The sequence below is a fragment of the Cryptomeria japonica genome, chromosome 7 (genome assembly GCF_030272615.1).
Source record: "Cryptomeria japonica chromosome 7, Sugi_1.0, whole genome shotgun sequence".
Classification (NCBI taxonomy): Eukaryota; Viridiplantae; Streptophyta; class Pinopsida; order Cupressales; family Cupressaceae; genus Cryptomeria; species Cryptomeria japonica.
The window spans coordinates 225,409,899-225,434,759 of NC_081411.1; the positions used below are offsets into that span (position 1 = coordinate 225,409,899).

General features: G+C 37.3%; 1 protein-coding gene across 5 annotated transcripts in view; it reads left to right on the forward strand.

Annotated features, from left to right (window-relative positions):
- LOC131028330 (protein LIKE EARLY STARVATION, chloroplastic) overlaps window positions 1-907 on the forward strand; it is a 55,959-nt gene extending 55,052 nt beyond the window's left edge. For all 5 annotated transcript variants that reach the window (XM_057958591.2, XM_059208038.1, XM_057958590.2 and 2 more), the window contains one exon: window positions 299-907. In XM_057958591.2, the coding sequence (XP_057814574.2) occupies window positions 299-680 (382 nt within the window). In that variant the 3' untranslated portion in view covers window positions 681-907. The remainder of the gene's footprint in view (window positions 1-298) is intronic.
- The last annotated feature ends 23,954 nt before the right edge of the window (window positions 908-24,861 follow it).

Genomic DNA, 24,861 nt, shown 5'->3' on the forward strand with positions numbered 1-24,861 from the left:
ACTTAATTGAAGATGTTACACAAATTTTCCATGCAAAGGTGTTCTTTCCTGTATTTTATAGATAATAAGTAAGGGTAGTCCTTGCCATGTGATGTTCTTTAAATATTTCATTTTGTTGACTAGGACTTCTTTGCATTTCATGATTGAAATTTTTTCTTGGCATTAGCATTGGTATTTCATTTTTGTACATTAGTTTCTTTTCCCTTTTGGATGGGATTTATGCTAGTCTGCTTGTTTTATAGAATAAAGCCTGGCAGTTTTGTGCTATACACTAACCAAAATGCCTGAATTTTCACAGGTGGGGTGAAAAGTATGATGGTAAGGGTAGTGCTATGAAGTACACAGATAAATGGGCTGAACGTGCAGAGGCTGGAAATAGATGGAGCAAATGGGGTGACAAATGGGATGAACACTTTGATCAAAACAGCAATGGAATTAGACAAGGAGAAACTTGGTGGGAAGGAGTGTCAGGTGAAAGATGGAACCGAACATGGGGAGAAGAACATGATGGCTCCGGTTGGATCCATAAATATGGGAAAAGTAGCAGTGGAGAACATTGGGATACTCATGAAGAACAAGAAACGTGGTATGAGAGGAATCCTCATTATGGTTTTCGTCATTGTTTTGAAAATTCCCAGCATTTACGAAGGGTACGTAAACGTGTCAGGCCAAAACTCTAATCGTAGACATACATGAATTGGATAGACAGTGCCATTTTCACCTAATACTTATAGTCAATTCCTGTTTCTGTGAAAGACTACTACAGTCCTTACCATTACTAGTAAAAAAGGCTTAGTTGAAAATATAAAAGAAATAATGAACTAGTCATAAATTTATAATCAATTGATTTGTACAAACTTAACTATAATCAACTCCATTACATGCAATCAATTTGAACTGTTCTCAATTTCTTTGTGATGACTTGCTTGTACTTACCATTTGTCACTCTGATTGATTTGGGCAAACTAGATCAGATCGCTGTTGAATCATGTGGATAATTGTTATTCTTAGATTGGTAATACAATATTCTACAATGATTTTACAATATTCTGCAATATGGTTTTATTATTTTTTTTCTGAATTTTACCCTGATCCTTGATTTTTTGGTTGCCAATTTGTTGCTGAGAAAGATTTTGCTGTTATGGGGAAAAAGTATTGGTGATCTTGACATTAAATGTCTGGTATATCTCAACAATTAAGGCCGGTTACAATTTTTGAGTAATTTTGAACTATTAAATACCCCTTGGTTGTGGTATTTATGCTGAAGGCAATGTCCCTCCAGAATATTTAGAAGGGGTATGGGCCAATTTTTTTTTAATAAAATTTTACAAAAGGAGACTAATTTAAGAAGAGTTCTGTAGATACTTCAACAAAATGAGATTTACATAACATGTGCTAATTTTTTCGTTTTATTGGAAAAAAGCAATTCTAAATGATACTTGTAGGTGTACAGCAGATTTATTGGCACACCAGAAACTATGCTGCTTGTTATGCCAATTGGTAAATAAGCTTATTCGTGCCTACCTATTTTAGCATGGACACTTGTATTTGGTTGTTGATCTTATTATATTGATGTGAAGAAAAACTTGAAATTATTTAGATCTTGCTCAAATTCCCTAATGTCGTGTATTGTAGCGCCTTGATCAAGATATAACACAATGACACCTAAAGATAATGGTGGCATGTTTTGAGATTCCTCTAGAGAGGGCAAATGTGAAGGCATTCCATACTTGAGCTCCTCTTGAATTGCTTCCATGTTTTTCTTATTTTGTGATCTTATGGTTGTGATGTTTGAAGGCAATACCTTGAATGAGATTGAATACTTTAATTTAGATAAAATATACTTGTTTTTTTAAAGCAAAAAATGATCAGAGTTAAACTGGATCTTGAAAATGATAAAGGTTTACTTGAATTAGACTTGTGAGTCCAAGAAAACAAATTAAAATTGAGATACATCAACTCAAGAGTGGACACAGACTCAAAAACCAATATATTCACCAATGATAAAAGATAGCTCACCTTTTCAACTTGGAATAGACTTGTAAGACCAAGTGATAGATGTGGATTTAGGATCCTAGCCTATGTATACAAACTAAGATCTCAATTGTTTGACATAATCATTGGGAACATAAACGGGTTCATCTATAGTCTTAACAGGAGAGTTGAATGCTTTGATCTATATTCCTTTTGGGGGGTTTAAAGAATAGAAATCTAACATCTTAGATCAGATCTAGAAAAAGACAAAACCTGGATTTGCAAGCTGAAGTTGAAAGTTCCTGATTGGTATGTTGGGTGCCCCAGTCTAAGGTTGTCTATGTTGATAGAAAGGAATGGAATTGAAATTAGGTCATGTAAGTTCGTCTCTAAGAAATTTAGTCGAAAACAGTTAGACGTGTGTTGGGTGCTCTAGTCACTTGTTCAAAAGTCGTTGCACAATATACTTTGTTCCCTTGTAACACTTTTTTTGTTGGATGATATGAATTTGCACCTCCAAAACAACTAAGATGATGAAAAAGAGTGCATGCCCTAGGGAAGATAGAGGCAAATCAATAATGGAAATGAAATGATTATACTGTAGATATGAAACCCTATCATAGAGTTTAACATAAAGGTGGAGATACAACGCTCTTTTCGAAAGTCCTACAAATGTTAATGCAATATCATGATTAACATAAATCACAAACACGAAATCATACTTGAATGTTGAATGTTGTAGTCTATTGCCCAACACGTTGAATACTCATATCTAAAGTGTTTGCTTGATAATGCTAGATCAATGAATTGTAGCATAGACCTTATGAATGATAAAATTTGTGCTTTATATGGGGTTCTCAAGATATTTTCAAATGTAGGCCGACAACTAATGGTCAAATCAAAAGATTAAGACTAGATCATAAATGATGGAAGTTGATACTCGCACATGTTTGAATTTGGGCCCCTTTTGGAGGGACTAGGGTGCTAGCAAAAGGGGTTGCAATGTGTGTTGGACATAATGCACCACTGAGAGGGGGGTGAATCAGTGGTTCTCAATCTTTTCCCTTTAACTATCCTATGAGAGTATATCAGTTCACAGATCTAACTCAATGCAGACATATCGGTTAGTGGGGAGACCAACACAAATGCAATCACACACAAATGGACATCTCATAACACCAATATGTACGAGGAAAACCCAAGATGGGAAAAACCTTAGGGAGCAATGCTGTTGGAGTCTATAGCTCCAATCCAGCCTCACAATCAAATCTGTTACAAAGCTTAGGGCACGAGCCCAAGGAGCTACAACCCTTGATTTAGGGCACCAACCCAAGGAGCACCAACCCTTGCTTGATTTATGGGCTACAACCCAAAGGAGCTAGCTACAACCCCTGCTAATTTATGGGCACCAACCCAAAGGAGCTACAACCCCTGCACCGAGCTACAACTTAGTGATCACAATGATAGCATCAAATACAATAGTAGTTATTCTGTTACAAGTGAATCTTGTAACCATTTCACATACTTTACTTTGTCAGTGAGACACCTTCTCTGCTACACCGGTTCACCTCTCTCTGTTGCTGGTTTACCGGTTTACACTCTACCGGTTCTCTCCGTTGGTCGCCTCTTCTCTCAACTGCTTTGTTGCTCTCCACCACCGGTCTTGATAACTCAATCAGATATCTATTACCTGATTCTTGCCGGTCCTCAGCTTCCCTTTTCTGTAATTTGCTATGGCTCTTCTATGCCGGTTTAGTTACCACCAGTTTCCTCCTTTGTCAGACTCAAAGGCCGACTACCGGTTGCCTTGCTCTTACTGGTTGAACTCTTCAACCTGATTCTCTCTCACACTTTGACTCTCGATGAGCACTTGACTGATTTTCTCTCTTTTGCAGCAACAACACTCTCTCCTGAAGCACTCAATCACTTTGCATTAGCTATATCCTCTCCCAGCCAACAACAATATCAATATCTTTGGCTTGCATATTTATAGTCTTGTCTTCCCGCCAAAAGCCAATTCAAACTTGGCGCCTTAGGGTTTTCTCCACCGATCATGAGGCACATCGAATCCAATCAGATCTGATCTGATCACAATTCTGAAATGATTGGCTACACATTTCCGTCATTAGCGTGTCTTTCAAAACACGCATTCCTTCTTCAGCAACCTGCAATCAATTTGTCGGCTTTTCTTAGTCAATCGCCATAAATAGCTCAATTGTTTCCTTCGCCAAATCCGATCTGCATAATCAATATGTCCTGAATCTCTGTTGTCTATTTGATCTCGAGCTACACAACTCTGCAACTCCACCTTGAGCTTCACAGTCACCATTAATGTCAGACCAACCTCAACTACCTCACCGACCTCACTTCACCGACCTGTGCATGTTTCATCCACCACTTCATGCAAGTTTGTCACTTCATCTTCATGTGGCATCACTATCGGTATCCACCTTGGCACACAACCTTGTCGGTTCAACTTAATCATCGACCACCCACATAATTGATACACACATACTGGTTCACTGACCTTACTGACACAAATCACCTTGCCGGTTATCCTTTCTGCCATCACCTTTTCTATCCTGTTGGTGTAACCCTTATGTCTGCATTTCACTTCTCTGCCAGAGAAACACCTCTGTGAATATGTTCATTTGCCAGCACCATAGCAACTACCGACAACTCTCCTTATCCTTCAGTTTGCTGCAATCCTCTTTATCAGGTGAAAACCTTATCTTCCTTGTCTCTTCTCTAATGTTTCACCGGTTGACATAACATGTCAACTATCACCAATGCAGACTCAATAGCATCCTTCTTCATCAAACCGGTTCTCCTCTCAACTAGTTTGTCAAGATGACAAACACATCATCTCAACTCCTGATTCTTCCTTCACTATCCCGGTAGCACACCTTGTTTTCACTTTCTTATCCAGTGTGTATTTCTGATCACACTCTCTGGAGGCTTAACTGATCTTAGGCTCTAGAAGCATTCTCATCTTTCGCTTGATCATCTGGTTTGTTCATTCACTCACCTTCCTTTTGCATCCAATATTGCACAAACACGACATAGCCGTCATTATGCAGATGTATCTCTAGCTTGACATATGTCCCGGTGGTTTTCCATAAGTCAACTTGCACTCAGAGGCAACATACTCTGTTAACCTATCACCTAGCCTGTGACAGCTTCTTCAACTAGTGGGAGTCCTCCTAGTTAACCTTACAGTAGCAATCCGGTGGCCTGCTCATACTTCTCCTCTGATGTTGATGTGAACCAAATAGCATTCTAGCTCTTCATCACAAACAGTAGCTCAAGCACCTTGCCCATCCTGCTTGTATACTGGTCATGAGCTTTGCTGGTTGGCAGCTACTCACTTGGTTGAAGTGTCTTCCCAATGTCAACACATCACTTATCAATTGACATCCTTTCCTTGTCGGTGATACATTGTACTGGTACCGGTAACCATACCATTTCGTCCACATAAGTCAGGCATTGACTTGTGTACCAATGACTCCAGTGATCATTCCTCTGAATGACATTCTCTTCCTTACCTTACTGACGTTTTGCAACACAAGGTGATATCAAAGACACTCATCCTGTACTCATTCATGACAATGTTTCACATACATCCCTCATACCGGTAGTCATCCCATACCGGTTGACATCAATGATAACAATACCAACAATCTATCATACCAGTTGCATTCTTCTATACTGGTTGACATCAATGACAACACAATGGCAACAATCTCCCCCTTTGGCATTGATGTCAACACATCTAGTATCTGGTATACTACAGTAACTTTCTCCCCCTTTGACAACACTGGCAAAGGGCACTGTTAGGTATCTTTCTTCCCCTTTTTACCCGGTGCATTTCCCCCTATGAAGATTATGCACAACATCATCTCAATCATCAACACTTGAGATGGAAAGCTCAGGTACCAAACAACCCTTAACAACATACACTGATCTCTCTCCTTCTTTTACTCAGAACCAGTTGAGGAATGAATTTCTTCTCTTGTGCATGTGGTCCTACCAATTTGCCAAATTTCTCTTACTTTCAACTGATGACCCATAGTCAGATGAGCAATTTCCTTTCCAATATTATCAAGCATTTGCTTGAACTGCTTCTGTGTTCAATATATCTGATATTTGTCAGAAGATATGGCCCTGAACTCCCCCTGAAACACAGACCTCTGATCTTCATCTTATTCGGTCAGGTCCTAAACTGGGACTCACATCTATACCTGTGACATCCACCATCATGACCACAATGCCAAATGCAGGTCACATATCCAAATGGTTGACCCATAAAGATGTATGCACACAAGATCAGCTACCGGACCCACATATGTCATTCAGGTCCTTTTCAATATCACCCGTCATAACCTCATCCATCCAGGCAACCAGAGTTACTACAATGGTCCCTCAACTCATTGACTTACATAATCTGCAACATTGATCAACATCCGTGCCTGTAGCATGTTGCATATACTGGTCTCTTATCTCTACCAAGACACTTTCCTCTTTACCTTTATCTCTCGGTTCCAATTACCTTTGGTACTATTCATTTCACTTGTTGCTGTAAATCATCTTCCATGTGTAGTCAAGGTAGTAACTACACACACACTGCCATCTCATTTTCTTCCTCTTACCGACAACAACATGTTCATTTCCTTGTCCATTTTGAGCTAAGGGGTGAAAGATCTGGTCAATATGTAACTCCCCCCGAGTCCTGCATCTCCTTTAGCCATAGGAGATATCACTTGTGCATTGAGTGCACAATGCCGGTCCATGGTCCTATTTTCCCGCTTCTTTCTCCATGTCTGCTTGGTCTCACTTTTCTTCCCTTTTTCAATCCGGGAAGTAGGTTTCATCTTTTCCTGCTGATTGATCCTTACACTTCTAGATTCAACACCAAGTCAGGAAGTAGTGCTATAGTAGCAAACAAAATCCATTCTAATCTCATGATTTGGGAACCTTCTACTGTACTGGTTTGCTCTTCCTCTTCTTATCATGTCATTGTAGCCATCTGCTAGTCTCCTTGGATACCTGGCTTGAGTAGGATCACCACTCATCTTGTTCCATACAGGTCTTTGCTGCTTATATCTTCTATAACTGCTTCCATGCTAATCATGACTGTTCCACTAGTTGTCATAGGACTGCAAGTTCTTCCTCCTGCAATCATAACTTCTATGGCCGGGTCTATTGCATTTATAACATACAACATTAGGAATACCGGGAGAGGGGATGTGCATGCTTCTACCCCTAGATGCATTATGCTCATATGCATGAAATCTATAGCCATTTGATTTAATATGCCTAGGAAGAACACTCTGTCTGTTCCTAGACCTCATTTTACATTCATCTGCCATATGGCCATAATCTTTACATGCAAAACAATAACTAGAGGCATGAGACTTATTGCTTACAAATTTATTCTACCGAACATGAGGTGATCTTACCGGTTTGGCATCTCCATTTCTGCTTCTCCGGGAATGGATCCAAGGTTGTCCATCCTCTGTAGGTCTTCCATTAGATCCCTTCTTCTTCCATACTTGACATGATGTGTGGGCAACAACATCTCCTTGTCTTCTACTGGTGGAAGACCTTCTAGGCTGCCTTCTCATGTTCTTGCTTTTGGTGAAGCTATCTTCTTTTATTTTTCCTTTTCCTTTCAGATCTGCATTGTTCCTCCATGCAACACCATTCTTCATCCTCGGCTTCATGTCCTCACCGGTTGTAGTCAGATCTATCCTTTTCTTTGGAGCATTTCTGACTATGAGTGTCTGGCTTTTTCCTTTTTCATTTGAGGAGACAAAATGGATATCCTTTTAGGATGTCTCCCTGCTTGTGGAGCATTCACCGACAACATATCCTAATCCTCTAGTATCCTTGGTGTGTTTTTGTTTACTTAACATTTTGTCCAAGGCCTCAGTACTGCCATCATACCACATCCTTACCTTGAGCTCATTTTGACACTTCTCAAGGTCTTTCCTGATGCTCTCCATTTCTCCTTTTAGATCCTAACATTGTTTGTCCTTTGTCTCCACTTCTAGCTGGAGATCCTCACATCTTCTCTCCTTAGCATCAAAGACTGATTTCAACTCACCAGTCAATCCTTTTGCCTCTTCTAGTTGAGATGTCAATATGCAAATGCTATCATTTGATTCTTTAAGGCGTATTCTCAACCAACTGCATTCTTCATGAACTGCGTCTTCGTACCTTTTAAATTCCTTTCTTACATTTTGCAGCTCTTCTAGTTCACTTACTAGTTCACATTCAAGATCTACATCGACTTCATCTTCATCATCATTCCCAAACACATCTTGTCAGTGGGATCCATCTACCTTGTCACATTCAAATGTGTGCCCTTCACTTTCTGTCTCTTGTGCCATGAAGAGATGAGTTTCCTCTTCATCAAAACTGCAGCAACTGACTGATCTACTACCAATTCTTCCACATGTGTCTACTTTGTTGTTCTTAATGCTTCCATAATTTGATTCGGTAGTGCATGGTTCATTTCCATAAATTTCTTCAGTTTGTCCCATAGATTTTTTGCAGACATGCACTTATTCACCTATAAGGAAACATCACCGGTTAGTCCACTAAAAATAGCCTTCATGGCTTCATCATTGCACATGGATCTTCTTTCTTCTTCAGGACCGGTGGGAGGACTGACATTCCTAGGGAGACCATTAGCAACTGCCATCCAAACATCATGACCTAAGGCAAACAAGTAAACTTCCATTCTATAACTCCACAAGGTATATTTTGACCCATCAAATACAAGAGTTGGAATTGATTCACACTTAACCATTGTGTTCTAGACAGGATCTACCCAAGCGAGAGAAATCTTGATAAACAAGGTAACTATGCTCTGATACCAATTGTTTAACACAATGCACCACCGAGAGGGGGGTGAATCAGTGGTTTTCAATCTTTTCCCTTTAATTGTCCTATGAGAGTATACCGGTTCACAGATCTAACTCAATGTAGACATACTAGTTAGTGGGGAGACCAACACAAATGCAATCACACACAAAGGGACATCTCATAACACCAGTATGTATGAGGAAAACCCAAGATGGGAAAAACCTCGGTGAGCAATGCTGCTTGAGTCTACTGCTTCAATCCAACCTCACAATCAAATCTGTTACAAAGTTTAGGGCACGAAACCAAGGAGCTACAACCCCTGCTTTAGGGCACCAACCCAAGGAGCACCAACCCCTGCCTGATTTATGGGTTGCAGCCCAAAGGAGCTACAACCCCTACTAGTTTATGGGCACCAACCCAAAGGAGCTACAACCCCTACTAGTTTTTGGGCACCAACCCAAATGAGCTACAACCCCTGCACTGAGCTACAACTCAGTGATCACAATGATAACATCAAATACAATAGTAGTTCTTCTATTACAAGCAAATCTCTTAACCATTTCATATACTTTACTCTGCCTGTGAGACACCTCTCTCTGCTGCTGCTTTATTGGTTTACACTCTACCGGTTCTCTCTATCGGTCGCCTCTTCTCTCAACTGCTTTGCTGCTCTCCACCACTGGTCTTGATAACTCAATCAGATATCTATTAGCTGATTCCTGCCAGTCCTCAACTTCCCTTTTCTGCAATCTTCTATGGCTCTTCTATGCCGATTTAGCCACCACTGGTTTTCTCCTTTGTCAGACTCAAAGGACGACTACTGGTTGCCTCGCTCTTATCGGTTGAACTCTTTAACCCGATTCTCTCTCACTTTGACTCTCGATGAGCACTTGACTGATTTTCTCTCTTTTGCAGTAGCAACACTCTCTCTTGAAGCACTCAATCACTTCATAGCAGCTATATCCTTTCCTACCCAACAACAATATCAGAATCTTTGGCTTGCATATTTATTGTCTTGTCTTCCCGCCAAAAGCCAATTCAAACTTGGTGCCTTAGGGTTTTCTCCATTGATCACGAGGCACATCAAATCCAATAAGATCTGATCGGATCACAACTTTGAGATGACTGGCTGCACATTTTCGTCATTATCGTGTCTTCCAAAACACGCCTTCCTTCTTCAGCAACTTGCAATCAATCTGTCGGCTTTGCTCAGTCAATCACCATAAATGGCTCAATTGTTTCCTTCGCGAAATCCGATCTGCACAATCAATCTGTCCTGAATCTCTACTGTCTATTTGATCTCGAGCCGCATACCTCTGCAACTCCACCTTGAGGTTTGTAGTCACCATTAATGTCAGACCAACCTCAACTACCTCACAGACCTCACTTCACCGACTTGTACATGTTTCATCCGCCATTTCATGCAAGTTTGCCACTTCATCTTCATGTGGCATTACCATTGATATCCACCTTGGGACACAATTTTGTTGGTTTAGCTTAGTCACCGACCACCCACATAACCAGTACACACATATTGGTTCACTGACCCTACTGACACAAATCACCTTGCTGGTTATCCTTCTTGCCATCACCTTTTCTATCCTGCTGGTGTAACCCTTATGTCTGCACTTCACTGCTCAGCCAGAGAAACACCTTTGTGAATATGTTCACTTGCCGACACCATAGCAACTACCGACAACTCTCCTTATCCTTCAGTTTGCTGCAGTCCTCTTTATCAGGTGAAAACCTTATCTTCCTTATCTCTTCTCTGATGTTTCGCTGATAGACATAACATTTCAACTATCACCAATGCAGACTCACTAGCATCCTTCTTCATCAAACCAGTTCTCCTCTCAACTGGTTTGTCAAGATGACAAACACACCATCTCAAATCCCCATTATTCCTTCACTATCCCGGTAGCACACCTTGTTTTCACTTGCTTATCAGGTGTGTATTTCTAATCACACTCTCTAGAGGCTTAACTGATCTCAGACTCTGGAAGCATTCTCATTTTTCGCTTGATCATCGGGTCTATTCCTTCACTCACCTACCTTATGCATCCAATATTGCAGAAACATGACATAGTTGTGATTATGCAGATGTATCTCCAGCTTGACATATATCTCGGTGGTTTTCCATAAGTCAACTTGCACTCAGAGGCAACATACTCTGTTAACCTATCACCTAGCCTGTGACAGCTTCTTCAACCGGTGGGAGTCCTGCTAGTTAACCTTACACTAGCAATCCGGTGTCTTGCTCATACTTCTCCGGTGTTGATGTGAACCAAATAGCATTCCACCTCTTCATCACAAACAACAACTCAAGCACCTTGCCCATCCTGCTTATATACTGGTCATGAGCTTTTGCGGTTGGCAGCTACTCACTTGGTTGAATTGTCTTCCCCATATCAACACATCACTTATCAGTTGACATCCTTTCCTTGCCGGTGATACACTGTACTGGTACCGGTAACCTTACCAATTCGTCCACACAATTGAGGGACTAACTTGTGTACCGATGACTCCAATGATCATTCCTCTGAATGACATTCTCTTCCTTACCTTACCGACGTTCTCAACACAAGGTGATATCAAAGACACTCACCCTGTACTCCTTCATGAAAGTGTTGCACATACATCCCTCATACCGGTAGTCATCCCATACCGGTTGACATCAATGATAGCAATACCAACAATCTATCATACCGGTTGCATTCTTCTATATCGGTTGACATCAATGACAACACAATGCCAACAATGTGGTGGGATCTAGAACGTAAGACCTAGTCTCATAATTAGCATATGTTGACAATTAAGTTGTGGATTTAGTAATTAAATTGTAGGGTAGGATATGGCATAAATAAGCTTAAAATGATTTCTTAAAAAGAAAACTAAAGTAGGGGCTCAATTAGAGTGTGGAATTGTAAAGGGATACAATTCATGACACTACATTTAGCCTCCACTTTAACGAGAGTATGAACTTATGCTCATAGTCATCCTAAAGTAGATAAAGTAATCAAGAGCAAGACATATTAGGGACAAGATGTGACTAAGTTGAGAGAAGCAATTCCTCAAGCTTAGGATCCTATTTACTCACATGAGAACATCCAAAGTAGGATACACTTACAAAGAAAACACAAGACACACAAAACTAAACAATCAAAGAAAATAAAGCAAAAGGGAAAGACACCAAAAATGATAGTACCAAAACAAAGGCTCCAAGTCAACTAGTTGAAGAAAATCATTAAGATTGTCTCAACTGCTAAGTATCATCCTCAGGATGCTATTACAAAAGCACAAGCAACCTTCTATAAAGAGACAAGAGTATACACCATTGGTAGGAGAAAAAGAGGAGAGTCTATGTTCCAACACCTATCAAGCTTTGTTATGCTAGGGGTCCATAGACAAGACATGAATTCCACTAGCTAACAATTTGTGTTATGTCAAGTGATTCATGTATATAATATGGATTTTAGTGGCCAACAAGTTGTGTTATGTTTTGTGATCCATGGAAAGCATGGATTCCAGTGGCCAACAAGTTGTGTTATGTCGTGTGATTCATATATTGCAACAAATGATCACACTAACAAGCCTCACTATACTAGGTAATCAATGCCTCAGGGAGTGTAAATAACAACAACGATCACACTAACAAGTTGTGTTATGCAAGAGGACTAATGCTCTAGAGCATAAACAAGAAGAAAAATCAAGCTAACAAGTTGTGTTATGCTAGATGATGGGTTAGCCCATAATAATAAGTCCCACTTTTTGGCCAAATAAGGACAATGAAATCAATATTTTTCATTAAATCTTCACTTTTAAACACCTATAACATCTAAACCCCTAAGAATTCAAAGATTATGCAAACTAATGATTTGCGAGATTTTGTGTGTGCACGTGCATGCGCACACACACACACACACACACACACACACATGTGTGCACAGGCACTCACACATGCACGCACACACGCACACACGCACACACACACATGAAATACATTGTGAATTTTTTTATGTAACTTCTAATAACTTTATTTTATAGTAAACAACATTTTTAAAAAGTGGCGTTTATGTTGTCATGCATAACTTTTTTTTTAATTTTAAAATATAGATTTATTAGACCAATATCTAATATATTCAATTTTTCATAATTTTTTTAAATTTTAAATAATTATACTTTGGACAAAGGTGTATGCCATCTTGCATTAATTTTTTGTATTCATTTGAATTCTTTTTTTTGTTGAAATGAGAACATCAATGCCTAGGGAACATATATTTTTTAGATTTTTTCCATTTTTTTTTATTTCTTCATGTGTGTGAAACAAAGACCTTAATATTTGGTGAAAAACCTACATTTAGAAGCAATTAAAAATAAATATAATAATTAAATTAAATATATTCAAAATTATACTTTTTGGAAAGCTTACAATAAGGGCTAAATACTTACAAAACGTAAATTCTAAATGAATCCATTTGATCCCCCAAAACATAAAGTAAAATTGGTTTTATATTAGCAGTTTTATATATGTAGAGGAGACTTTGTTGTAGGCAGGATATAAGAGTAGAGGGGTTTTATCCATTGGGGTTTGATTGAAGGGGGTTTAATCTAATATTTTTCAATTAAAATCCTTTAAATGGAACCTTTCAATGTTTAAATCATTATCTTTTCTAAAAAAATATGTGATTTGAAAAAAAAAAGATGTCCTAGGAGTTGGACACAGTATTGTGGGATTACCTTGATCAACACCTGAAGGAGCATAAACAATAAAAAAAGATCATGCTAGCAAGTTGTGTTATGCTAGATAATTAGGATGAGTCATATGGATGCCACTAGTGAGAAAGATGTGTAATTTTGTGTGATCTATAGATAAAGAATGCTCTAGGGAGAGCAAGGATCAAACTAGTAAACCAAACTATACTAGGTGATAAAAAAGGCTATATGATAGAAAAGTTGCTAGAGATAGATTGATAACCACACCTCAAGGGGAGTTATGTAACACAAACCACAACTTTGGGGGTATATCGATGAAGAAAACAAGCAACAAGGAGGCATCATATACCCCCTTAAGATGTTAGCATGTTGTTCTGTTGATATCTTAAGGAAGATAGAGATCTATATCAAGGACACACACCTTAAACACCAAGATGTCCTTTTCAAGAGTGCATACATCCAATCTAGGAAGAAGATCCTTATAAAGGATACAAAACTTCAAGAAAGAAAGAGATCATTGTAAAGGAAATATCTAGTAATAAGGGTAAAGAGATCCTTATCAAGGATACAAAACTATTGGAAAGGCAAAGAGAGAGACATAAGATCCTTGTCTAAGGATACTTACCTCCATAAATGAAGGAGATATTCAAACAAGGATGTGTTTTCAAGACTAAGAGGAAAGGAGATCCTTACCAAGAATACTATATCTCCCAAGAAATATAAGGGATTATTGATGAAGGATGCACACTTTCAACACCAAGGAGAGATCATAGTAAAAGATATGCACTTTCAAGGAAGGAAGAGGTCCTAATCAAGGGCGAACACCTCCAAGCAAGGAGGAGATTGTCATGAAGTACATACAATTCTATGCAAGGAAGGATAAATTTATAAAAGATACATTTACAATAAAGAGGAAAGATGCTCTTTATTAAAGATACATGTTTTTAAACTACTCTTTTCCCCTAGTGTATAGGAAAAAGTAATTACATCATAGGCTATTATGTTTCTACCCCAGTATGATTACACATGAAATTGTACCATCATAAATGATAATGAGCCCCCCAAAGGAAATCTACTAATGTCTCATAGTGAGGAACAACATAAGCGACAAAGATGTATCCAATCACATGACAAATCATATAAAAAAAGGAGCTTAATGTCACTTGTTATAGGGTTACCATTATGAAGGAGTCTTATAACTTATCTTTTAAAGGCTCTACAATTAGCAGTGGTATGACCATACATGTGGTGATAAGCACAAAAGAAGAAATTTGTGTGGTCACCTCATCAAGTTTCATAATATTTTAAAGGTGGAAGAGTGATCACACGGTCTCTTGAGAATGTTATCAAGATTTTATTTTCTCTAGATAAAGGGAAAGGTTCACGTAGAATTCTTATCTCATGTGAAGGAAGTTAATTTTGTATGTTAGGTGTTGAAGGTAGGGGTAGAAGAGAAGGATAACTAAGGAATAATATTCTTCCTCTATAATAATGAGGTGTGAGATCTATTAGGACCTTAATTAATTATTCCATGTGTCTAAGACCATGCCCATTATATCCAGTTTAGAGTGTATGTTTAAACCAACAATGTAATGTGTATGCAACTCTAATGCGGAATTATTTTTATCATAAACCTCACTAAAATTCATTATGAAATCATTTTGAAGTACAAAAATGATGAATGGATGAATACTGATTGATCCATTTGGGGGGATTCAAATCTTTATTTGCATTATTCAAGTCCAATTGTGAGGTATTGCTAGTAAGGAAGTCCTATTTCATTAGGTTTTCCTTATGAGTATCATAATTGTTTGGATGAAAGGGAGTGTTTTCATCATTCAATATTTCATGTCTACTTATTGTAATATTAGGTGAAATGTAAAAAGGAAATGAATAATATCCTCTTTCATTGAAATATATTGATAAGTAAGATAGTTTCTAGGAGAGGAATAGACATCTAAGTCCATTAATTTTTCAATATTTGTATTGTCAATGTCTAAATCACGTTCCTCTTGCATCAAATTATTTTTATGGGGGAGGTGAGTTTTGGGAGAAGAATCATCATCATTCTTCAATTCCCGATCTCTAGGAGTGAGGTCATTGAGAAAATTATTAATGATTTCATCTTCTTGCACCAAAATATCCTCACAAATGAGAAAAAAATTGGGAGAGAAACAATAATGGTTTTTCTTATCATCATTGATATGAGATTTTTCAAAGATACAACATGAAACATTCACTAAATATTTTATTAAAGTAAGGGTATCACATAGGGCATATATCATAACTTATAGGAAATAAAATGTAATAAATAATGCATCTACCAAAGCTTTTAGAAGAGAAGCATGCTATAAATATCTTTGAAATTTCAATTATGTAGAAAATGAAAATGTAATTGGTTAATACAAGTAATATGAAATGAAATATACCACCTTTTAACAAATAATCTTAATAGATGTAACTAATCAATAATACAATTAGATGCATGAATGCAAATGAATAAAATTGTGTAGGATTCCTAATCTAAAATAGAAAATATGCAAGTATAAGACACATTGGGTTCACCAATGATGTGGCTTTGGGATCCTAGCCTACGTATGCAAATTAAGATGTCCATTGTCCAACATAATTAATGGGAACAAAATAGGTTAATCTATAGTCCTACTAAGAGAGATAAATGATTTGATCTATGTTCCTTTTAAGGGGTTTCAATCAAATTGAGATGAATGTATGTACGATCTAGGTTTAATGATAGAGAAATAATATCTTTCAACAATAACAGTGCAATATAAAAAAAAAATCTAGCACAATAGACCAGATATGGAAATAAGACATAAAAAAGAACCTTGATTTACAAATGGAATCTAAAAGTGTGGGATTGGTGTGTTGGGTACCCCATTTGAGGGTGTCTCTATTGATATAAAGGAGAAAAATTACATTCAAGAGGTCCTATAGGTATATCTCTCATAAATACAATATTGCATACAAGCTTCTGGATTTGACTATGTATAAGATTTTTAATCATTAACATTTTGGATCACACTTCGTGATCCATCATCGGGATGAATGTGTTGGAATTATGGATGAATTGATTATGTGTTGCATTGATATTTTGTCATTGATGTCAACACTAGCTGATATGGATGGTTACCGGCAGATAGGTTATCGGTAGAAGATCTAGTGTTATCAGCAGAAGATATTGTCTATTGACACTTTCAACATGTTTGGATCAATGAAGTATATTGAATTTCATGAGTTATATGCTCCATGAGCATGTTTTGGTCAGTTGGTATTGTCTTGGTAATTGGATGTTATCATACACTCTGGTAAACCCTTACCGACACTGGTTTAAGGCTTTACTGGTAGAGCTTTCATTGAGGAATTGTGAAAGTATGCACAATTGGTGTTGGTGCAGCTTCTAGATGGATTTGAAGATGTTGAAGATGTTCGTTGATCGTGCTTCAAATGATTGAAGACGTTTCTTTGGTGTGGTGAACTCAAAATAGGTCCAATACCTATCTAGGTTATGGACTGGTATCATTCTAATGTGTACTCTACATGTTACCTGGATGATTTGAGATGTTTAATGGATTTGTTATTATTGTTTTGGTCTTAAGCCGACATGGCATATCATTGTAAATGGAATTATGTAATGATATTATTGTAAAATCCTTAGGTGGATGACCTAATTGGTTTAGGCCTTTGGGTTTGTATAAATAAGAGGTAGAAACTCTTTGTAAAGTATAATGGCTATTGGAAAGGTCATGATCAAGGAATGTAATGTGAAAATATTATAATATCATTCAAGCAAAGGAGTTGGTCGATCATTGGTTATCGAATTGCATTCAGAAGAGGATTTAGTCCTCCGACATTGAGCTTAACCGGGACTGTAATTAGGCATAGTAGATGCTATTTCCAGCATTTCACTCTATTGGATTGTTGTCCATTTATCTTGAGAAGGTTGTAGCCTCTCTATAGTCAATGAGACTCTTTTGTAATGAGAAGTATGCTCTAGGCAGTGTGCTTTCCTGCAAGTGCAGGCCCCTCATTGTAACACATACTTTTTGCAGAAGTATCATCTAACTATGGGTAGGCTTCCCACCGTGGTTTTTCCCTTTCTGGGTTTTCCATGTACAAATCATGGTGTAATGTGGTATGGTTTCTTTACATTGATTATCTGGTTAATCATTAATTTGTATTGTTTACCAGTATCTGTCTGTGCTTTACCGGTACTTGATTTGTTTAAGGTTGTATTGTGGATTAAAAGTTATAATCTGTTAACAACTGATTCACCCCTCACCCCCTCCCCCCCTCTTAGTTGTTCATCAGTTATCCTAACAATTGGTATCAGAGCTTTGGTCCTCTTTTGTAGAAGCTTAACTGCTTGAGGTAGATCCTATGACAAATACTTCAGTTAACAAAGACATTCTGATTGGGAAATTATTTGCTTTTGAGCTTGAAGAATTTGGATCCTCTGGAGTTGTAAAATTTGAACCTGCTTTTCATGCATCATCATCAACATCTACCGACAAGAGTGATTGGAGAGCCCTATATGCAAAAGAACAAGAAGACACGAGGAAATAAGATGAAGAGCTTGAGCAACTTGAAGCCTTATTTGCTAGAAGAGTACCTAAAGGTCCAACTGGAAGTAAGTATGAAGGAAAAACACCTTTTAAATGTTTTGCATGTAATAAGATTGGTCATTTTGCATCTAGATGTCTTGAAAGGAATGCAAGGTTTGAGGAAAGAATTAAGAAAATTTTTAAGCCTAGCTCGAACATATATAGATTCAAGAAAAACAAACGTTGCTACATAGCAGATGAGGAAGGAGTAACTGATGACTCTGGAGATGAACCGACAAAAGACTTTGCTAGTGGTTCCGACAATGGTAAATAATGGGTGTTCTATGCTTTGAAGGAAGATGAACCAAAACTGACTATCAAAAATGAAGAAAAGGCCCTGGCAGCAAAATTTGAAGATAAGGATGAATGGGTAATTGATAGTGGATGCTCACATCATATGACTGGAGATAAAGGGAAATTTTTGTCCGTGCTAGAATACAGTGGTGGTCAAATCAGATTTGGAGATGACAAGGCATGTATGATCAAAGGTAGAGGTATTATTTCTTTGGATGGCAAGCATAACACTGATAATGTCTATTATTTAGAAGGTTTAAGGCATAATCTTTTGAGTGTTGGTCAATTAGTTGATAAGGGTCTTCAACTTCAGTTTAAAGATAGAAAATGCAAAATCATTAACCAGACTGGTTTGGAAATTGCAACCGATATTCAGACAGGAAGTAATATCTTTCACTTGAACACTGGTAATAAGACATGTTTGATTTCTCATATTGATGAGAGTTGGCTATGGCATAAGAGGTTGTGTCATGTTAATTTTGATTGTATTGTTAATATCAGTTCAACTAAGGTAGTTAGAGATATACCTAAGATTATGAAGCCTCATAATCCGGTATGTAAGGAATGCCAATCAGGTAAGCAAGTTAGAAGTTCTTTTAAGAGCATACATGATAAATCTAATGATGTAATTGATTTGATTCACACTGACTTATGTGGTCCACCAAGGACTAGAAGCTTTCAAGGTGATAGGTATTTCATGCCAATTATTGATGACTATTCTAGAATGATGTGGGTGACTTTTATGAGGGAGAAGTCTGAAGCTTTTGAGAAATTCAAGATCTTTAAAGCGAAGGTTGAAAAAAAAACTGAATTAAAAATTAAATGTCTAAGATCAGACCATGGCGGTGAATTCACTTCTCATGAATTTAATAGTTATTGTGGGACAAATGGAATAAGAAGATAGCTATCTGCCCCTAGGACTCCTCAGCAAAATGGAGTAGTTGAAAGAAAGAACATAACCATTTTGGATGCAGTTAGATCTATGATGATGGAAGCTAAATTTCCTCATATCTATTGGAGAGAAGCAGTGAGTACAACAATCTACACATTCAACAGAGTTCACATCAAAGGTGAAACCGGTAAGACCCCTTATGAACTATGGTTTGGACATACACCTACTGTTAAGTATTTCAAAATTTTTGGAAGTAAATGCTATATCAAAAGAGATGATTCAATTGGAAAGTTTGATCCTAGATGTGATGAAGGGATATTTCTTGGTTATTCAATTCAGAGCAAAGCATATAGATGTTATAACAAAAGATTGCAGAAAATTGTGGAGAGTGCTAATGTGAAAGTGGATGAACAATACAAAAATCATTCTATATCATATGACATGGAACTAATAGTGGAAATGATCATAATTGAACTGACAATGCATCAACCAGTACAGGAAGCTGAGACAGTTACACCGACACAATCAGAAAATTCAAATGTGACTGATGATCAGAGCAGTGAACCTGAAGTTCAAAAGACACCAAGGTATGTAAGATTAAATCATTTTGAAGATCAAATTATTTGGAGATAGAAACAAGGGAGTTATGACAAGAAGAAAATTGGCAAATGAAGAGGTATGTCTTATTTCTCAAGTTGAACTGGCAACTGTTATTGAAGATTGTAAGGATAAACATTGGTTAAAGGCCATGGAAGATGAATTAGATCAATAGAGAAGAATGAAACTTGGTCTTTAGTTCACTGACCTAAAAATAAGAATGTTATTGGAACTAAATGGGTTTTTAGGAATAAACTGAATGAGGATGGTCAAGTTATAAGAAATAAGGCTAGATTGGTTTGTAAAGGATATTCTCAAATGGAAGGAATTGATTATGGTGAGACATTTGTACCTGTAGCTAGAATTGAAGTTGTTAGACTATTTCTTGCCTATGCATCTTATAAGAACTATAAGGTTTATCAAATGGATGTCAAATGTGCATTTTTGAATGGTGAGCTTGAGGAAGAAGTTTACATTGATCAACCTGATGGATTTTCATTGACAGATGATAAAGACATGGTTTGCAGATTGAAGAAAGCTTTATATGGTTTGAAACAAGCTCCTAGAGCTTGGTATGCAAGGTTGGATAAATATCTTTTGAAGCTTGGTTTTACTAAAGGCAGTGCTGATAGTAATCTATATTATAAGATCACTGATAAAGATACTCTGAAAATTGAAGTTTTTGTTGATGATATCATTTTTGGAGGAGAAGATAAACTATGCCTTTGACTACCAACATGGCCTTTGTTGCCCCTCTTGTTGCTTCCATTGTGGCCTATTTTGGCCTTGAGGCTTCTCCCCCTTTTGTTCCCATTCTGCAACACTAGTATGCTCCTAGTGAGTTTTCGCCTAATGTTGTTCTGTAGCAAGAGTATATCCCATTGACAAATAGAAACGCCGAGGGATCTCCCAACTTGGTCCTTCTTTTGATGTTCCCAACAATAGTATTTCTTGGACTATTGGATATATATTACTAACATTATTTACATCCAAAAGAAAACGCACTAACCAGTTACTCCCGCACGAAGTGGTGTGAGGGTAACCGCAGCCTAGGATGCGATTACCCCCACACCCCTTCATGCGGAAGGGGCCCGTGGAGGGGTACAACTCTCCATGGGATATATATATATATATATATATATATATATATATATATATATATATATATATATATGGAACAACAACACATGGTTAAGGGAGGAGTAGCACAGGAGTATTATTCAGGGAGCAAACTTTTGCTACCAGCAGGTAAGAGGTAAGGTATTAAATATTATAATTAATTAATATATTAATGTTAATTAACTTATATTGTTTATTGAACATAGATAAGGAATATGTTAAGGCAGTTAATAATATGCATTAAAATTACCATTTACTAAGTATGATAATTAATTAATATGTTAATATTAATTAATGTATATTGTTCATTGAGCATAGGTAAGGAATATGTTAAGGATAATTATTGTGTGCATTAATGGATAAAATTAATTAATATACTAATCTACACATGAAAGAATGATTAAGGAATATAAACGTTATCAAAGAAGATGTAATGCATATGTTAACAATGATAGGGTACATTTGATATGTATATATGTTAAAGAATACATTAGGATTACATGTTAACATAAAATGTGGATTATGAAATAAAATAGTACTAAATCATCAAAGTGTATTATAAATGCAAATGTAAACACATGTTGGAGGCTATAGGGAGGAAACTCTGGTAGGGAGATAGTGCAAGTGGGTTGCCCAAGTGGCTTGTATGTTCACTAAGTAATAGGTCCTTGCTAGTTTCAAGGTTTTGTTACTGAAATCAGACTGCCAAAAGGTTTATAGACAACCAAGCAACTCTCCTTGTTCCATCTCCCTAAGACAAAACTTCTTGGTTGCTCAAGGGCTTCAACTCCATAGTCTCTCTGGCTTGGTAATCTAACTCATTACTCACCCAATTGGAATTCATTCCTCTAGCCTTGACCTGTTCTTTGACTGCACAATGTTTCCTTTTGTTGGTTTACAAGTTGATGTTAAGTTTTGCTCCCAATGGGTGACTTTAGTCTTCTATGTTTTGGGGTGTAGAGGTCCTTCACAAGTGCTACAACTAAGTTTTGTAGTCTACCACACCAAAAATGTAAAATGCATGTAAGGCCAACTTGTCTCAACTGGATTTAATGGTTTTTATGCCTTACAACCCTCTTTGGTGCACCCGATTTGACAAAAACCAATTTTCAGGCCTAAAACGGGCTACAAGGAATTAGCCCTCCTTTTGGGGTTTTGTGCTCACCCTGTTCCAACAATGGACTTCCAGACTGAAAGAATCTCATTTATGGATACCCTTTTGGGATTTCTTGAATATTTTCTAAGTTTTAAGGTCCCTTAAGCCTTCTCCATGATTGTCCCAAAAATGGGCGGAAAAAGGAGGGTTTGGAAGTGTTTTGGTGGCAAATATGGGCTAACAAGTTTAAGACCTTCAAAATGAACCATGCAAACTTGGTTCTACCCTGTTACATGCTAGTTAAGCCACAAAAAGACAACTTTGTACTTTTCCAAGGTTAGAGAACAAGATTTCCAAAAATTGCTCATGACAGGTATGAAACAATGACAACTTTTCCATTCTTGTTGTCTACAAACACATCTTAGGTATAAAAACCAATTACATTTCAAAACAAGAGAACATGTCTATCATTAAAGACACACAAATATCACATTATCCCTGTACAAAATCCATTAGGCAATTACAAACAAAGATTTGTTCACTGTCAAGTCATTTATGACTGCACTTTTCTCTTTTCACTGTTTTTCCACTTTAGACCTGCACTTTTCACTGTCAAACTCTTTTCAAAAGGTCTGATTGGTGATCTTTAACAATGATTTGTCTTTAGTTGTTTGTTGACCTTCATACCTGCCATTTTGAAGAGGGAAATTACATATTCAACTTCAACAAAAATGCAAAAATCAGTCATAGATGATTGTGACAGCCAACTGGGCATTACAACTTTGCCTCAAGGATCATCAATTGATCTTGGAAACTTTCCAAACCCATGGAAAATACCAAAAATCACTCCTTGTTCTTGTTTGAAAGCAATTAGAAGGAGTTACAATGCCTTACAAACTCCAATGTATGGTGGAGAGTAAGCAAGTGAAAGGAAATTAACTCCAAAATAGTGACTCATTGTCTTTTACAATATTTTCACAAACTAAACATGAAATCATCCTCCTTATGGATTAGAAAGCCTCTTTTCCTTTACATTCAGACTTAACATCAAAACTAGTCTGATAATCTGATGAGTGCATTTTCTATGGAAGAGCAAAGCATCAAACTTCTTCAAGACCCTAGCCAAATGGCACACTTGCCTAGGGCTCCATGGCCACAAAACTCCTTACACCTGCAATTTTGAAATAAAAAAAAGTATGTACATATCCTACAAGTTGACCAACTAGTTCTTGGGAAGCCATGAGCATTTAGGGCCTCAAGAAGCCAAGTTGGTCAAGCATCCTTGCCAATTTCCTAGACAAGGCAGTGAAATTGTCAAAACCAAATATTTTTGCACAAAACTCAAAACTTGATGAAATTAAATGCCAACAAAGGGAAAAGATTCAATAAATATTAGAGTAATGAAAAATGCAAAAATAGTACGGCCACGTACAACAAGTTTACGGATTGCTGCTCAAATGGAGTCAAAACATAGGAAAAATCAGGTAAAATTTAGTGCAAGTTGCAAAAATGCTTCATAACTTTGAATGATCAACCCTTACAATGGTTCAAAAAATAGAATAAATACCTCTACATGTCAGTTATCCTCCTGTATGGACAGGTACATGTCCAAGAGCACTCAAATTTGACACTTTCATGTCTAAAATGACAAGTTTTAGTGCCTAGATGATGCAAGGTTGACCTCAAAGATTACAAATCACCTAAAAACACTATTCACACCTAAAAACCAAACACCAAACATGTCTAATAAGTTTCCAAACAAAAACACATTAAAAACTCACTTTTTACAACATTTTGCCGGGCAACTCCAAACTGGCAACTTTGAGCAAAAAGATGAAAACAGGAAACATGACCACACAATGAGTTCAAAACTTATCCAAACAACTTAGAACAACTCAAAAATAATTTAAACAACATTTCCAACTCAAAAAAAAAGAAGTCAAACTTGCTATCAAACTGGTGATGAAAATGAGGCCTAGGTCCTCCTGCACCAAACTCCCTTAGTCCAAGGGAGGGATTATGAAAATCCCTAGGGCAGTATATATACTGAATGTTGATATGTATATGTAGGGCTTGGTTGATTAAGTCAAACCAAGAGATGGATTTGGCCGGTCCACTCTGAGGACTTGGGTGATGGGATGCATCACCCGAGGCAAGGAATGAACGCATGGTCTTCCTTGGATGGCTTGGGTGTAAAAGGTTACACCCAAGATAGGAATCAAATTAACCTTCGATTTTTTGGAGGGCTTGGATTTAAGAGATTACATTCAAGATAGGAGTCGAATTCACATTCGACTTCTTGGAGGGCTTGGAACCAAGATGGGTTCCAAGAAGGCGAGCTTACGACTGCCTAAGGACATACTTTGTATGGAATTCATATCCTTTTTCATTAGAATTAAATTATGATTATGTGGATTAAGTATTTTAAAGTTGGATTACAATTTAGATTAGATACAAATTATATGTCTATTATATTCTAACAACCTATTTTGCAGGATAGTGATCTCTAACTAGTAGGGACATTACAGTGGTATCAGAGCATAATCCTACCAACCTGTGGGAAGGGTTCATAGTTTATGATCACGTATCGAAGAAAGAAAGGAGCAAAAGCAATGGCCGGTCAATTGGCCAAATAGATTCAGACTTTGATGGAGCAGACCAATGAGAAATTCGAAAGAATGAGC